At 31.0% G+C, this 18,602-nt stretch overlaps 1 protein-coding gene across 1 annotated transcript in view; it reads right to left on the reverse strand.

The window, feature by feature from the left end:
* The window catches only part of LOC113365698 (signal-induced proliferation-associated 1-like protein 1), a 123,286-nt gene that overhangs the window by 23,058 nt on the left and 81,626 nt on the right, over nucleotides 1–18,602 (reverse strand). Inside the window, 6 exon segments of the mRNA XM_026607220.1 lie at nucleotides 2,279–2,505; nucleotides 5,144–5,311; nucleotides 7,084–7,296; nucleotides 9,166–9,328; nucleotides 10,341–10,532; nucleotides 10,594–10,789. Coding sequence (XP_026463005.1) covers nucleotides 2,279–2,505; nucleotides 5,144–5,311; nucleotides 7,084–7,296; nucleotides 9,166–9,328; nucleotides 10,341–10,532; nucleotides 10,594–10,789 — 1,159 coding nt within the window.

Consider the following 18,602-nt stretch of genomic DNA (forward strand, 5'->3'; position numbering starts at 1 on the left):
TTTTTTTACTTTTTCCTCCATACCTCCGAAACCGCTTAGACCTACCTTCATGAAAATTTTATCGATTCTTCATCTTGTCAATATAAGTGAAATGTTTTTTGAATTATTCAAATCGAAAGCTCCGTTCTCTTAAAACTGAGTTACCGTTTTCGGCACTTTTTGCCCCGTATCTTCGGAACGGCTAGACCTGCCTTCGCCAAAAACTAATCAGCACGTCTCCTTATCAATACGAATCGAATGTTTTTTGAATTATTCAAATCGGTTGATCCGTGTTCCCGAAATCGTCGACGAAATTTGTATCCGCACATACATACACACACATACATACATACATACATACATACATACATACATACATACACACACCACACACACACACACCACACTACATCCATTTTTTCTAAGGTATGCCAAAATGTTCAGAAACCTCTGAAACGTAAAGATATATAAAAATTTTCATTTTTGATTTTTTTGCGATTACTATAACTTGCCCTACGGGAAGTTAATGAACTAGTGGGGCGCATGACATCTTACCTTGAGGCAAATTGCTGGAACTTTCCGTACCAAACATTATTTTTTTAAAAACGATTAACATTTTTTAAAAAATTTTACTTCGAAAAAACTAGATTTTTGAGAAACTATAAATTTTTGACAAAAATTAACTTTTTTTTGAAAAAAAAAAAGGATTTTTGTAGAAAAATTTATTTTGAAATATTTTGGAAAATCTGAACTTTATTTCAAAGCAATCGTACTGCTTTAACTGCCATTAACTGACAAAATATCGAAGCGCGCAAGCGCCGCGTCGTCGTCTATCGGATAAGCATTGGTACGGAACCCATAGGAATGTAAACAAAATTTATACTTATTGTTAAAATCTCTATAAAATGTCTGATAGTTTGATGTGCATATTAGGGTTTATACATTTCAGAAAACCGGTTTCAAATTTCAATTTCACTAAAAAAACGGTTTTACCGAATTTCGAATTTTATATAGAAAACAAATTTTTGCTCGAATATTATGTAATTTATCCGCAAATTTAGTGTATTTTAGAGCAGAATTTGATTGAATTTATTTATTGTTCAATTTTATAGATAGTTAACAAAATTATTTTTAATTTTAATTAATAGAACTCAAAAATAGTTTATTTTGATTAAAAAACTTTGAAAATAATTATTCGTTATTCATGCATCATTTTCACATAAAAGAATGAAAATATTTTTATGATAGTGAAAAGAAACTTTTCGAATAAATAAAAATAATACATTTTTAAAACAAAAACATTCATTAAATTTAAAAAATTAAAATAAATATTAGATACATGTTGATACATACTTATTAATATCAATTTTAGTATTAAAAACAATTAAGCTAAACTCGGGTATTGTCTGTTCCGAAAAATTTTAATTAATCAATTTTAAACATTCTAATTGTTTTTTTGTTTAATAAAATATGATTTCAAAAAATTGAGAACGTCTATCGAATTGCTACTTATTGTTAGATGTGTCCTTTGCTTACTCATAAAATTTCCTGAAATAGAAAATACTCTCATACTAGCGAGTGTTTTTTGTTTTTTAATTTGTGGCTTCTAGGGTTTAAAAATCTTTTTTTTAAAGTTTGAGTAGAGGAACTTACTCCTTCAAGAAGTCACACTAATTTAAATTAATGTATACACTATAGTATAAAAATCTAAATTAATATATACAAAACCTTTCTGGGGACCATTGCAGATTGATAAGATATCAAATGCTATTGAACCGATATAATTTCAAGAATCAAAACGTTTTCATCTATCTTTTATATTTGGCTATATTTGTCATTTTCCATTTATACAGCACACTCCGAAATCGCTAGTCCTGCCTTCATGAAAATTTGATCAATTCTTTATCTTGTCAATACAAGTAAAATGTTTATTCAAATCGGACGTTCCGTTCTCTTAAAAACTGAGTTACCATTTTTGGTACTTTTTGCCCCGTATCTTCGAAACGGTTGGACCTGCCTTCGCCAAAAACTAATCAGCACGTCTCCTTATAAATACGAATGGAATGTTTTTTGAACTATTCAAATCGATTGATCGGTGTTGCCGAAATCGTCGACGAAAATTTGTATCCGCACACACACACATACTTCAATTTTTCTAAGGTATGCCAAAATATTCAGAAACCTTCGAAACGTAAAGATATATAAAAATTTTCATTTTCGTTTTTTTTGCGATTACTATAATTTACCCTACGGGAAGTTAATAATACAATCACTTGATTAAAGTAGCCTTTGTATTTACCTGTGTGACAACACCATCAGGTTGCACATGAAAACCAAGTTGTCCGTTCCTGTTACGTCCGATGGTCAATTCTTGTGCCAATTGACCACCCGTAACAGCCCTCAGCCTGGCCATGATTTCAGTCTGCTCATCGCTTCTGTCATCAGCTCCACGAACCCTTAGGGTGACACATTCGCCTTGGTGGTGGTAAACTCGAAGGACACTGGATTGATTTGTCGTAGACCAACCTTGAAAAAAAGAAAGAATAAACAATCAGTCATACAAATGATTCATATATCTTATATATGAAATTCTTCTGTAATGATGTATGTAAATATACTCCTCCTAAACGATTATACGGATTTTGATAAATCTTTCTTTAGTTTGTTAATGGAATTTTTTAGGTTGTATGTGATTATAAAAATATAGAAATATTGTAGAAATAAATGGACAAAATAACAAAAACGGATATGTCATTGTTTGCATTGAAAACAAATAAAAACTATTATCTGCCAAAAATTTCAATTTACTTATGAACCTAGACAATATTAGAATATGCATAATAAATTCATGATTATAAATAAGAAAAATAAAATGTCTACATTATTATTGCCAAAAAGCAGCTGAGATGTGCCAAAAATTAAAATAATATAAATTATAGTATATCAAAGACAGATTGAACGACACATATATAAACAGGATATGACAAATTAATTCACTCAAAATATGAAATATAGTATCAATCAGGGCCGGTCCTACCTTTAATGCGATGCATGCGAAAAATACGAGCGCACGCCTTAGGGGGCGCCAACACAAGAATCGGATATTAAATTTTCAATATAGTTTTTTTTTCAATATATAATTTCTTTGCATCTTTTACTAATCATTCCACAATATTTTTAAAATTCGTAGAAAATTCATTTTATAACAACAAATGGGAAAGTAAAGATGAATACATACAATTCGGCCCTCACGATATCGATTAGGAGAAGTTTAAGATGCAATTTTGGATATCTTAAATAATAAAAAATTAAATTAAAATAATCCAACATGAAGTACCAGTGCTAAGTTATTGGTTATGTTTAATAATCAATGACTAGAATTTTTTTGCTCTCTATGATTTGCTGAATAGAATAAATCGCATAAAATGCCCAAAATAATTAAGTAAAACGTTTCAAAAGCCAAATATTAATTAATGATAATTTTAATAATAAACTGATAAAACAGGTAAAACTAGTTGGGTGTATGGCATCGTGCCTTAAGGCAAATTGCTGGAACTTCCCGTACCGTAACGAAATATTCGAGGAATATTAAATGTTTTCAAATAGATTATTGTAAATATTGTAACATTGTCTAATATTTATAAGAATTATATAAACTAAATTGCAAAGTTGAAATTATTTGTAAAGTATATTAGAACTATAGCCAGAATTAAAATTAAATCTGAATTATTTTCGATATACAAAAAAATTTTTTTTTGAAAAAAAAAGTATAGCAAACAATTTTTTTTCCAAAATCAATTATTTTGTTAAGACAAGCAGAAAGTTCTTTGAATCATTTAAATCGGACGCTTAGTTCTCTTAAACACTGCCATTTTTTGCACATTTAGCTCCGTATCTTCGAAATAGCTAGGCCTGCCTTTGCCAAAAACTAATCAGCACATCTCCCTATCAATAGTAATCGAATGTTTTCTAAACCATTCAAATCGGTTGATCCGTGCGCCCGAAAACGTGGACGAAAAAATGCGGACATACAAAACACACACACACACACATCCATTTTTTCTGACGCATGCCAAAATGTTGAGAAACCTTCAAAACGTCGAGAAATGCAAAAATTTTCATTTTCGATTTTTGACCCATTACTATAACTACACTACGGGAAGTTAATTATTACTAAGAAAAATGTAATTTAATAATTATAATTACTAAAAATCAGCTAAAATATGAACGAAATTATAAAAATTATAGACAACATTCAAGGTAATGTTGTACATGAATTATAGAAAAATCCAAGGTAATGTTGTACATAAGACTCATCATTTTATTTAAAGCTGTTCTACATTTAACATTGCTCATATTATAAATGTATATGCATTTTGGCGTGAAGAGTAATTTAAAAAACAATAATTATTATTTTTAGGTAAACGGTAAATATTAGTATATTATATTAAAAAATGTAGGCTTCGGCACAGAACGTCTGTCGGGTCATCTAGTATATATATGTATATATATATATGTGTATATATAATATATATATATATATATATATATATATATATATATATATATATATATATATACGTGGTCTGTTCAAAAAGTACCCGGAATTTTCGTTTTCAAAAAAATATTTATTTATTCGTCTACATTAATGTGGTCCCCCCCCTTCAAAGTAGTCCCCCCCAGATATAATACACTTATGCCAGCGTTTTTTCAATTTTCGAAGCACCCTTGATATTCACTTTTTGCTATGTCCTTGAGCACTCTCAGCGATTTTCTTCAATCGAGGAAAACCGCCGTCCTTTCATGGGTCCCTTCAACTTTGGGAATAGGAAAAAGTCACATGGAGCCATATCTGGTGAATTTTTACACTTTGCAACACTTTATTTCATTTTTTACGCAAAATTTAATACAAATTAAATTTGACTTTTCAATTCTTCCATTGTAAAAATCGCCGAGCTCAGAAAAACACGTCGAACCTTAGCGACTACCAAGACAAAGTACCAGTGAATATAGCTGAACAATTCATCATACTTTAGGGGCATGTATACCAACACAATAAAAAAAAAATTTTGACAATCAGACACTCCAGACCCGCGAAATTTAATTATTAGTAATTCCGGGTACTTTTTGAACAGACCACGTATATGTCTTCCGTCCTCCTTACCTAGTATGTTTCTGCACGGTGTAACAAAAACAATCCTCCTCGTAGCTTCTTCCAGCAGCACAAAAGTCTCGGCGCTGATTCCCAAAAAACAATCGACAGGCTGAGATCGTCCTGGGTCGACAAGCAGTAACTGCCAACAAATGGCACCCCGTTGGTGAGCCCCCAAAGCTACAGCGTCTAAGGGTGAATTCAGCGACTGATGATTCGATGATGAATGCTGGTGAGCTGATCGATGTCCATAGGAAGATGATGATGATCTTGAGGAAAACATTGAAGATAGCAAAGCTGTAAAAAAAATAATAAATTTATTAATTATATACAAAACAATGTAATGACTATTAACTTCCCGTAGGGCAAAGGCAGGCCCAGCCATTTCTACGTAGGTACGGATCTAAATGTGCAGAAAGTGGCAGTTTTTGAGAGAACTAAGTGTTCGATTTGAATGATATAACTAGCTGTAAGTGGAATTCTGTCTTAAGGCAATTAAAGCATCGTGCCTTAAGGCAAATTGCTAGAACTTCCCGTACCAAAAATTATTTTTTTAAAAACGATTAACATTTTTGAAAAAATTTTACTTCGAAAAAATAAGATTTGTGAGAAACTATAAATTCGACAAAAAATTATTTTTTTTTGAAAAAAAAAAATTTTTTTTAAATTTTTTTTTTGAAAAAAAAATGTTTTCATTATTTTGACATATTTTGCAAGATCTAAACTTTTTTTCAAAGCAATCGTACTGCTTTAACTGCTTAAAGAAGAAATATCAAAGCGCGTAAGCGCCGCGTCGCCGTCTAACGCGTAAACATGGGTACGGAACCCATAGGAATGTAAACAAAATTTATATAATACTTATTGTTAAAATCTCTATAAAATATCTGATAATTTGATGTGCATATGTCTAATGATCATTTTTGACCGCCAAATGGCATTTTTTTTTACTTTTTTCATTAGATCTCCGAAACCGCTAGACCTGCCTTTATGAAAATTGGATCGGTTCTTCACCTTGTCAATACAAGTAAAATGTTTTTTGAATTATCAAAATCGGATGCTCCGTTCTCTTAAAAACTGAGTTACCGTTTTCGGCACTTTTTGCTCCGTATCTTCGGAACGGCTAGACCTGCCTTCGCCAAAAACTAATCAGCACGTCTCCTTATCAATACGAATCGAATGCTTTTTGAATTATTCAAATCGGTTGATCGGTGTTCCCGAAATCGTCGACGAAAATTTGCATCCGCACATGCATACACACACGCACACACACACACATACACACACACACACACACATACATCCATTTTTTCTAAGGTATGCCAAAATATTCAGAAACCTTTGAAACGTCGAGAAATGCAAAAATTTTCATTTTCGATTTTTTTGCGATTACTATAACTTACCCTACGGGAAGTTAAAAAACTTTCTGCTTGCATTGACAAAACAATTGCCTTTGAGGATAAAAAATTGTTACATCTTTTTTTTATTTTCCATAAAATATTTTTGTAATTTTGGATTACAAATTCAAAAAATTAGCCAGTCTAAGCGCCACTCTGGTACAAATGTTTACCCAAGTGCGTTTAGACTGTTTATGTACTGGAGCACTTTTTCCATTTTGTGAAAACTATTGAAAAATGTGAAAATGCCGCCAAGCTAAGCACAGTATAAGTGAAAATGTCGCACAAAATTATTTGCAAATGCGTTTAGACTGTGACTATGCGGGAGCACTTTTTCAATTTTGTGTAAATTAGGTAACTATTTTTTTTTTGAAATTGAATTCGAAATGAAATGACGATTGTTAATGTTCTGGAGATAAATTGATTTACGATTTACATTTAATTTAAATAATAAAAGTTATAGTATTTGTAATATATTTGAAAACGTTGAAAATTTCTCGAATATTTCATTACGGTACGAGAAGTTCCAGCAGTTTGCCTTAAGGCACGATGCCATACACCACTAGTTTTGTATTTTATCCTTACAGAATTTCTGTCCAGTATCCAAAGCTGTAGTGGTTACATAATTAGCAGCGAGATCCTTCAAATACTCCTGCCTCGTCCTCGTAGCCATGGTGGCGAATTTGTCAGAACGATGTGCAGCATTTTCACCATTGATTGCTTTAGCCAAAAGAAAGTCAGCAAAAGCTGCTCCTTTAGGATAAACGCCGCCTAAAAAAAAAACAAAAAAAAACATATTATACAGTCTCAACATGACTCTTTCCACTTTTGGTGTGCCTATAACAAATTACATTTAAGGGGGTTGTTCTTTTTTTGTTACAAAAAATGCAAGGTATTTGTCTTTGTTTTTCTTGAAATGTATTTATCATAGATACATGTGGTTTTTTTAAACGAAAATTACAAAATCATAGAATATTAAGAAATTTTTTATTTTTTTTCGCCGTCATTTTTTAACCATTTTTTAAACAAAAAAAAAGAAACTATGTTGAAGAAGAAGTTTTAATCCAGTCCCCCTAACAAAATGAAAGAAAAAAAGCAAGAAGGAAAAAAATGGCAGCTATTTAAAAAAAAAAGTGTTAAAAGAGTCTTTTTTTGGGGCTTCGCAAAATTTTTTGCGTAATGCTATGAAGTTGTTTGAGGTAGGGTGACTAGGTATTGCAGTGGTGAACAAATTAAAAAAAAATGCAAGTCCATCCGACTTGTAGTTTTTTTTTAAACTTGTGGCACCGCATTGAAAAAAGTCATTTTGAGAAGAACGTATTTAAAGTTTTTAATATAATGTACTAAATACACCATTTAATTTAATGTACTAAATACACCATGGTGTTCAAAGAATTCTGGCACATTAAAAAGGTCACGTGCATGAGGTATTATAATGAAAAAGAGAGCAGCTGGCATACAATAGCTCGCGGAGGGATGAAAAAACTGGTTTCAGAGTATCATACATATAGAGATGTATATATCTATAACTTCGTCAAAAAAATAGATATTTAGATGATTTTTTTTAAATAATTCTAAGGTTATTAGCTTTCATAATATCAAAAAATCTCAAAATCGAAAAAAAAAAAACGAACAACCCCCTTAAATATATCAAAGTGCAAGATTCTTAGTTTTTCACATAAGCGCGCTGCAATACATTTTAATTATAAAATCTCTAACACCAGCATTGATAGATGTAATAAAATTTCAGATTTAGGAGTTTTATTTGATTCTGGTTTGTTTTCCACGGATCATATAACTGATATTTGTAATAGAGCACAAAAATCTTTAGATTTGATACTGAGAAATTGTAAACAATTCAATTCTAACAATGCACTTCTTTGCCTGTACTATTCTAATGTACGTTCAAAATTAGAATATGGTTCGATTATTTGGTATCCTCATCAAACCAACAACTCTGATGCGATAGAGAAGGTTCAGGAAAAATTTCTGAAATATCTCTATTATAAAACATATAAAATTTACCCTGAATGTGGCTTTGACCACAACACTTTACTAAAAGAATTTGGTATTCCTTCCCTTGCCTCACGTCGATTTATCTGTACAATTATGTTCTTATTTAAACTTTGCAATATTTCTATAGACTGTCCTCTTATTCTTAAACAACTATCCTTTAATGTTCCAAGGCTATCTACGCGTTCATAATTATTTTTCAATTATCCTACTCCTAAATCTAATTCTCTCTTAAATTCGCCCTTTTTTACTTATGTCCTCTAACTTTAACTTAATTAATAATGAAATAGATATTCACAACACTTCACCTAATCAAATAATCTCCATCTGCACAAGTTAACCTTTTTATTTTATTTTCAAATGTCTCATTATTTTATCTTATTCTGTTTATAAATAATATTGTTACATTCTGCATTATATGTAATTTTATGTTAAGCATTTTATGTTAATAACTATATATTGTAATTTTGTATATATTTTAATCATTATTCATAATGTAAAATAATTGTATTTTTGAGTCCTCTTGGAAGAAATCTGTGGGCTATATATTTAAAATAAATAAATAAATATTGGGTATTTTAGCCACAAAAAATTGAGGATATTTTAAGAAGAGTCAATTACAATTACCTTCTCGGATTGGTGGTCCAAATATAGGAACTTCCTTCGATCTAGTGACAGCAACTGCATAATGTGTATTTTCAGAACACGGATTGATAGCTCGTACCACGATGAATACGTGTTGAAATTGAGATCTGATATGCTTTGGTGTGAACGGTAGAGCATCAGGCTCCTAGATAAAAAACAGAATAATTTATTAAATCGAGTTGGGTAAATAAAAAACCTAGTTTATATATTTAACTTCCCGTAGGGTAGTTATAGTAATAGACCGAAAACCGAAAATGAAAATTTATTGCATTTCTCGACGTTTTGAAGGTTTCTGAACAGTTATAAGGCATTACCTCAGAACAAATGGATGTATGGATGTATGTGTGTATGTGTGTGTGTTTTGTATGTCCGCATTTTTTCGTTCATGTTTTCGGGCGCACGGATCAACCGATTTGAATGGTTTAAAAAACATTCGATCCCTATTGATAGGGAGATGTGCTGATTAGTTTTTGGCAAAGGTAGGTCCAGCCGTTACGGAGATACGGAGCAAAGAGTGCAGAAAATACAAATCGAGTTTTTGAGAGAACGGAGCATCCTATTTGAATGATCTAAAAAACTTTCTGCTTGTATTGACAAAACAATTGCTTTTGAGGATAAAAAAAATATTACTTTGTTTTTATTTTCTATAAAATATTTTTGTAATTTTGGATTGAAAAATTTAAAAAATTACCCAGTCTAAGCACAGTCTAAGCGCCACTCTGGTACAAATGTTTACCCAAGTGCGTTTAGGCTGTTTATGTACTGGAGCACTTTTTGAATTTTGTGAAAACTATTGAAAATGTGAAAATGCCGCCAAGCTAAGCACAGTATGTCGCACAGAATTATTTGCAAATGCGTTTAGACTGTGACTATACGGGAGCACTTTTTCAATTTTGTGCAAATTAGGCAACTTTTTTTTTTGATATTGAATTCGAAATGAAATGACGATTTTTAATGTTCTGGAGATAAATTGATTTATGATTTATGATTTACATTTGATTTGCTCAGATATAACAAGATAATGCAAAAATAATGAAAGTTACAGTATTTGTAATAATATGTTTAAAATTTCTCGAATATTTCTTTACGGTACGGGAAGTTCCAGCAATTTGCCTTAAGGCACGATGCCATACACCACTAGTTTTTTTTATATTTACCTGAAATACAATAGTGACAATGTCGTTTCCAATATGCCGTTTCCGTAGAAGCTGTTGTCGATTGTTTGGAGTAAAAGGTAACAAAGTTGATACGTGAAACATGATTTCACAATCTCGATGTACTGCGTATACTGAATGCGTCCCTGTGCTGTCTGTTTTATTGTCTAAACCGGCTCTGTATGCTTCAAAACCCTATAATAAAATAAAGCATTAAGTTATTTGTAATAAAACTGTATTTTCAAATAATCCTTACCTTCAACCGTACTCTCTGCCCGATTGTTTCCAAAAATTCATCAAAAGCAGGTCCGGATTCCCTATTATTATACATCTCTTCCTCGGAACACTGATTTGCTTTGCAGTACATGACACCAACTTTATACCGATGGGTCAAACCTTGTTCATCGAGCTTTAGTAATTGTTCTTCACATTGAGGTGTCTGCATGCCCAACCTAGAAAAAAATTGATTATATTAATATTAACTTAAGCCGATTTTTATCGAACTTTTTTGGCGATATATATCATGTTCATGATCTTATAGAACTTAATGAAATATTAAGGCCATTGGTTAAAATTAAAATAAAAATACCGGGCTAAATGTGCAAAAAATGGCAGTTTTTGAGAAAACTAAGCGTCCGATTTGAATTATTCAAAGAGCTCTCTGCTTGTCTTAACAAAATAATTGATTTGGAAAAAAAAATTGTTTCAATTTTTTTATCTTAATTTTTTTTTTCAAAAAAAAATTTTGTATATCGAAAATAATTCAGATTTTATTTTTAACTCTGACTATAGTTTTAATATACTTTAAATAAATAATTTCAACTTTGCAATTCAGTTTATATAACTCTTATAAATATAAGACCATGTTACAGTATTTATTTATAATCTATTTAAAAACATTCAGTATTCCTCGAACATTTCGTTACGGTACGGGAAGTTCCAGCAATTTGCCTTAAGACACGATGCCATACACCCCACTATTTTCTATATGTATTTATCTACTTATTTAGTTATATATTTATCTATGTATAATATTCAACTAGTTATTTTTCTAGTTATCTATTTATCTATTTATCTATCTACATATCTATCCATGTAATTTTCTATTTATTTATTTAATTTTTTATTACAATTTATTTGTGTATACTTTCCATTGGTTTATATTTTTTGTATTTAATTCTGTTTTTTTGCTGCTGGAAATTTTATTTAAATGGTCTTAAAATTTTAAATTATAATACACCGATGATGAGACAAACCTAGTCTCGAAACGTTTGTGAAATTAATATTATTTAATAGAATAGTTTAGACATAGTGAAACATAATGAATTTGAATGGCGCGCCAATGTTAAATGTGAAAGCGATATGAGAAGTGTCTCATCTTTCTGTAAGTATACTCTATGCTCCAAATGTCAAATAATAAATTTAATTTAAGTTGAAATCAGTTGTGGAAAATGATATTGAAAAGGATTGTTGATTAAACTAGAACTAGGTTATTATTTAGCCCACGCCTATTTTGGAATTATTTCAATTATTTCGTAAGTGAGTATAAGCTGTTAACATATTTAAAAATGTCAGAAGAAACACTTATGTCAGAGTATGATCCGGCAATTAAAGTTGAACCACTAGAATATTCAGAAGAAGACATTAAACACGAAATTCAGGAAATTGATGTTTCTGACGATATTGTTAAATCTGAATCGTGTTCTGAGGATGATGAAACCTGTTTAGAAAACTTCATGAACTCTGAAGTGACAATCGAAGAAGAAGTCAAACAGGAGTTAGTCGAGGCATCAGCTTATGAATGTGACATTTGTGATCAATCATTTGCAGAATCTGATCAATTAAAAGAGCATATGGTCGATCACAAGCCTAGTAATAGCAATGAACGCCCTTTAACATGCGAAATCTGTCATAAGACTATCAAACGAAAAGGTTACCTGAAAACTCACATGCTTTTGCATAGTGGAAAACGCCGCCATGAATGCAGTGTATGCAATAAGACATTCGTACAATCAAGTGATTTGAAAAAACACATGAATTTTCACAAAGAAATACGCCCTCATCGATGCAATGTTTGTAATAAGACATTTACGAAGTCAGGAAGTCTCAAACGTCACATGCAAATTCACGAAGGAATACGCCCTCATGGATGCAATGTTTGTGATAAAACATTCACACAATCAAGTACTCTGAAAACACACATGCTGATTCACAAAGGAATACGCCCTCATCGATGCAATGTTTGTAATAAGACATTCACACGTTCAAGTTATCTGAAAGCACACATGAACATTCACAAAGAAATACGCCCTCATGGATGCAATGTTTGTAATAAGACATTCACACAATTCAATGATCTGCAAAGACACATGATGATTCACAAAGGAATACGCCCTCATGGATGCAATGTTTGTAATAAGACATTCACACGTTCAAGTTATCTGAAAGCACACATGAACATTCACAAAGAAATACGCCCTCATGGATGCAATGTTTGTAATAAGACATTCACGGAGTCAGGAAGTCTCAAACGTCACATGCAAATTCACAAAGGAATACGCCCTCATCAATGTAATGTTTGTAATAAGACATTCACACGATTCGATAGTCTGCAAAGACACATGCTGATTCACAAAGAAAACCATGGCAATTCATAGTCGAAAATGTAATAATAATCAATGAAATATAATCATTTCTTAAATTGAATTTAAATATTAGGAAATAAGTTAATTAGGATAAAATATTGTTCTCAAATTGTAGAAGAATGTATAAATAGTATAAAATAAACAGTAAACATCACATTATATTCATTTATTGTTAAACCAGGCAATCGTTACTTATTATATCACTTTATTGGTTCCTTTGTAGCTTCCCGTAGGGTAAGTTATTGTAATGGGCCAAAAATCGAAAATGAAAATTTTTGCATTTCTCCATGTTTTGAAGGTTTCTGAAATGTTCTGAATTTTTCGGGCGCACGGATCAACCGATTTTAAATGATTCAAAAAACATTCGATTCTTATCGATAGGGAGATGTGCTGACTAGTTTATGGCGAAGGCAGGTCCGGCCGTTACGGAGATACGGAGCAAAGAGTGCAGAAAATACAAATCGAATTTTTGAGTGAACGAAGCGTCCGATTTAAATGATTCAAAGAACTCTTTGCTTGTTTCAACAAAATAATTGCTTTTGGAAAAAAAAAATGTTTCTATTTTTTTTTGTATATCGAAAATAATTCAGATGTTAATTTTAATTCTGTTCTAATATATTCCTAACAAATAATTTCAACTTTGCAATTTATTTTATATAGGTCTTATAAATGTTAGACAATGTTACAGTATTTATATTAATCTATTTGAAAACATTTACACTTTCGGCGGATAGGATTTCGGGCTAACTTGTACCCGTAGCGGGGTTTTTACAACGGTGCGAATGCGTAAGCATGGCATGAAAGCACACTCTTTTACGTACAATACTTACTGCCTAAATTCATACGCAGTAGTAAATACTATAATATTAAGTTATTATAAGGTAAAACTATCAACACTGAAGGTAAAATAGTTGCAAACTAGCTGTAAGTGGAATTCTGTCTTAAGGCAATTAAGGCATCGTGCCTTAAGGCAAATTGCTGGTACTTCCCGTACCAAAAATTATTATTTTTTTAAAAACGATTATTTTTGAAAAAAAATTACTTTGAAAAAATAAGATTTTTGAGAAACTATAGATTGGACAAAAAATTACTTTTTTTTGAAAAAAAATTTTTTTTTTAAAAAATATATTTAATTTTTTTTTTTTGAAAAAAAATTTTTTTTCTTTATTTTGACATATTGTGGAAGATCTGAACTTTCTTTTCAAAGCAATCGTACTGCTTTAACTGCATAGGGACAAAATATAAAGCGCGTAAGCCCCGCGTCGCCGTCTAACGCATAAGCAATCGGTACGGAACCCATAGGAATGTTAACAAAATGTATACTTATTGTTAAAATCTCTATAAAATATCTGATAATTTGATGTGCATATGTCTAATGATCATTTTTGACCGCCAAATGGCTCATTTTTTTACTTTTTCCTCCATATCTCCGAAACCGCTAGACCTACCTTCATGAAAATGTTATCTATTCTTCATCTTGTCAATACAAGTGAAATGTTTTTTGAATTATTCAAATCGGACGCTCCGTTCTCTTAAAAACTGAGTTACCGTTTTCGGCACTTTTTGCCCCGTATCTTCGGAACGGCTAGACCTGCCTTCGCCAAAAACTAATCAGCACGTCTCCTTATCAATACGAATCGAATGTTTTTTGAATTATTCAAATCGGTTGATCCGTGTTCCCGAAATCGTCGACGAAAATTTGTATCCGCACATACATACACACACATACATACATACATACATACATACATACATACATACATACACACACACACACACACACACATACATCCATTTTTTCTAAGGTATGCCAAAATATTCAGAAACCTTTGAAACGTCGAGAAATGCAAAAATTTTCATTTTCGATTTTTTTGCGATTACTATAACTTGCCCTACGGGAAGTTAATAAAGTTGAATATTATTACGCAATGATACATATGTTTAAGCAATGAAATGAAAAATGTAATTAATTCTAAAAATTTAAAACAAAATACACAGAAAAATTTTCTATACGTTTTCTTACGGAATTCCTCATAAGTTTAGTCTCTGAAATAAAAAAATGAATTTAATGATAAAAATCAATTAATCAAATTACACAGAAAAGTTTGTTATAGGTAGGTTTTTTACGCGATTATACACTACACATTTTTACGCAATAAGTTTAGAATTGTAAAAATCATTTGGACTATTCTTTTTGAAACATTGTAACAAAACTTCTTGCCGTCTTCTAAATATCTTTCCTCTTTTTTAAGTTCCAAATTTTTAAGTTCTTCAGGAAGGCCCCTGTTTGTCCTTATAGTCCCACAAATCCCAGTTTTATTTTGTAGTAATAATTATTACTACACTATTATAAAAATTGTCGATGTATACATGATGCCACAAATTTAAATAAGGTTATAATATATCTAATATAGTTGTCTCTAAACTATTGCCATTTCCACAGTAAATTTTTAAATTGCATATGTAGCCTGACTTTGCTTCGCAAGCCATTCTAATCAGAATACCATATTTTACTATTTTTGCTTAAATGCTTATTTTAAATATGTATATATATATATATATATATATATATATATGTATATGTATATATATAATATTTGAAGATTTATTTAGGTAATAGGAAGTAACAGGTTATTAAATACATTTAATTCCGTTGAATTCTTTCAAATAAAAGAAGTTGGATAATAACATACGAGAAATATGATATCATACATTTTCAAATTACCTGTAATCCAAGCACAATTGAAAAGCATTGCAAAAATTTGTCATTCAACAGTAAATTAATGAATTAGTTTTATTACTCGCCGGATACTGTATTTGATAAAATTACCTGTTATCAGGTACGTAAATTAGACAAAGTAATTCCATTCTCCAATCATGTATAAAGTACCTATATCACTTATAATCATACTATATACAATCTAGAGTTTTACGTTGAAAATTCGATTGTTTGTAATATTGTACGAACTTAATTTTTATGGTGTATAAATTAGTGACAAACCTAATAGTTAATTACATAAATAATAATATGGGTTTATAAGCTGCTCGATTGTTTGTAAAAATGTAATAGCTTATTTTTAGCATTGTATTTGAAAATTAAACTAGCTGTAAGTGGAATTCTGTCTTGAGGCAATTATGGCATCGTGCCTTAAGGCAAATTGCTGGAACTTCCCGTACCGTAACGAAATATTTGAGAAGTATTGAATGTTTTCAAATAAATTATTATAAATATTGTAACATTGTCTAATATTTATAAGAATTATATCAACTGAATTGCAGAGTTGAAATTATTTGTTTAAAGTATATTAGAACTATAGTCAGAATTAAAAATAAAATCTGACTTATTTTCGATATACAAAAAATTTAAAAAAAAAAAAAAAAAAAATTGGAACAAAAATTTTTTTTTACAAAATCAATTATTTTGTTAAGACAAGCAGAAAGTTCTTTGAATCAATTGAATCGGACGCTTAATTCTCTCAAAAACTGGCATTTTTTGTACATTTAGCTCTGTATCTCCGAAATGACTGGACCTGCCTTTGCGAAAAACTAATAACCCCTTCTCCCAATCATTTCTAATTGAATGTTTTTTAGATCATTCAAATCGGATGCTCCGTTCTCTTAAAAACTCGATTTCTATTTTCTGCACTCTTTGCTCCTTATCTCCGTAACTGCTGGACCTGCCTTTGCCAAAAACTAATCAGCACATCTCCTTATCCATAGGAATCGAATGTTTTTTAAACCATTCAAATCGGTTGATCCGTACGCCCGAAAACGTGGGCGAAAATTTGTATCCATACATACATACACACACACACACACACACATCCATTTTTTCTGAGGTATGCCAAAACGTTCAGAAACCTTCAAAACGTCGAGAAATGTAAAAATTTTCAATTCCGATTTTCGGCCCATTACAATAACTTACCCTACGGGAAGTTAATTATATAAATTATCGAAACGCAATAAATACAAAGATAATAGCAAAATATATAAATGATAATATAGTAATAAAAGAATTAGTTTGTTTACCAAAAATGGTGACGTAAAACATATCGTCTTTAATAAAATACCATATATTTATGTAATATATACGTATTTACGTATCGAAAATTATTTTAAAGAATAAATTATAATTTTATTATAGTTTTATAATAAATATAAAACTAGCGTTGCAACCGCTCATAATAAGAAATTTCGTTCGCTCTTCGCACCTAACGTGTCCGACTGAGTACCCGAAAATACCCGCACCCGCAGTTGAATGACAATCTTAAAACCGGGTACCAGTACCTGACCCGCCGAAAGTGTGTTAATATTCCTCGATCATTTCGTTACGGTACGGGAAGTTTCAGCAATTTGCCATAAGGCACGATGCCATACACCACTAGTTTTTTATTTATTTTATTGGCCTCGCTTACTCGAGCATTTAGCCACCTACATTATATTCTATACAATCTTCAATTTCATACTATCTTCTTCATATAATCCTTTTTTTTTCTAAACTTATCTTCATCCTTCTTACTTCTTCTACTATACTTCTCATTTCATCTTCTAAACTCGTCTTACTTGAATTTATTTTTTTTAATTCTAATTCTCTAATTTTTAACTTCCCGAAGGAGAAGTTTATGTTTTCATCAAAAAATCCGATTCGCTAATTTTATGTTTTCTCGACGTTTCGAGCCATTCTGAATCGAATGAGACCAACATTTGGAAAAAGTATATGTGTGTGTGTGCGTGTGCACCAACAGATTTTTTGCCGTAAATCGCCGTTTTCTCAAAAACGGCTGAACCGATTTCAAAAATTTAAAAGCCATTCGATGTATCTCGATGAAGACTATTGTTTGTCAGTTTTGTGCGAGGATCGGCCAAGCCGTTTCTTCGTAAATAGCAGAGAAGTGAAAAGTTTTTCGTCCACGTTTTAGCCCGCAATTCTGAATCGATTTTGAAAATTCAAAAATCGTTCGAAAGATATTGGTTGGGAATCGATCTGATTAGTTTTTGGTAGAGATCGGCCGGGCCGTTTTCTTGTAATAAAGTTTTTAAAAAAACAATTTCGACGATTTTTATGATTAATTTTTTGACGGTAGATACCATAGTCTTCTAGGTCATACTAAAATATTACGGACCTACGACAACAGGTTCAGTTTCAAAAATTCGTCAAAGTTTGCAAAAATTGGTATCGTTTTTTTTGGCATTTGTCAAAATTAGACCTTTGATCGACGTTTTCTCAAAAACGCCTGAACCGATTTTAAAAATTTAAAAACCATTTGATGTATTTCGGTAAGGACTATCGTTTGTCAGTTTTGTGTGACGATCTGCCAAGCCGTTTCTTTGCAATTTGAAGTGTTAAACATTTCGTCCACATTTAAGCTCATCCTACCGAACCGATTTTAAAAAATCAAAAACTGTTCGAATGATATTAGTTGGGAATGGTACTGATTAGTTTTAGGTGAAAATCTACCGAGCCGTTTTCTTGTAATGAACTGTTGAAAAAAAAAATTAAGCCGATTTTCATGGAACTTTTTTTGACGATATACATCATGGTCTTATAGAACTTACTGTAATATTACGGCCTTACGACAAGTAGTTTAATTTTAAAAATTCGTCAAACTTTGCTAAAATT

This window comes from Ctenocephalides felis, unplaced genomic scaffold (genome assembly GCF_003426905.1).
Source record: "Ctenocephalides felis isolate EL2017-DRISC unplaced genomic scaffold, ASM342690v1 CF-g0.4_SCAFFOLD_01170, whole genome shotgun sequence".
Classification (NCBI taxonomy): Eukaryota; Metazoa; Arthropoda; class Insecta; order Siphonaptera; family Pulicidae; genus Ctenocephalides; species Ctenocephalides felis.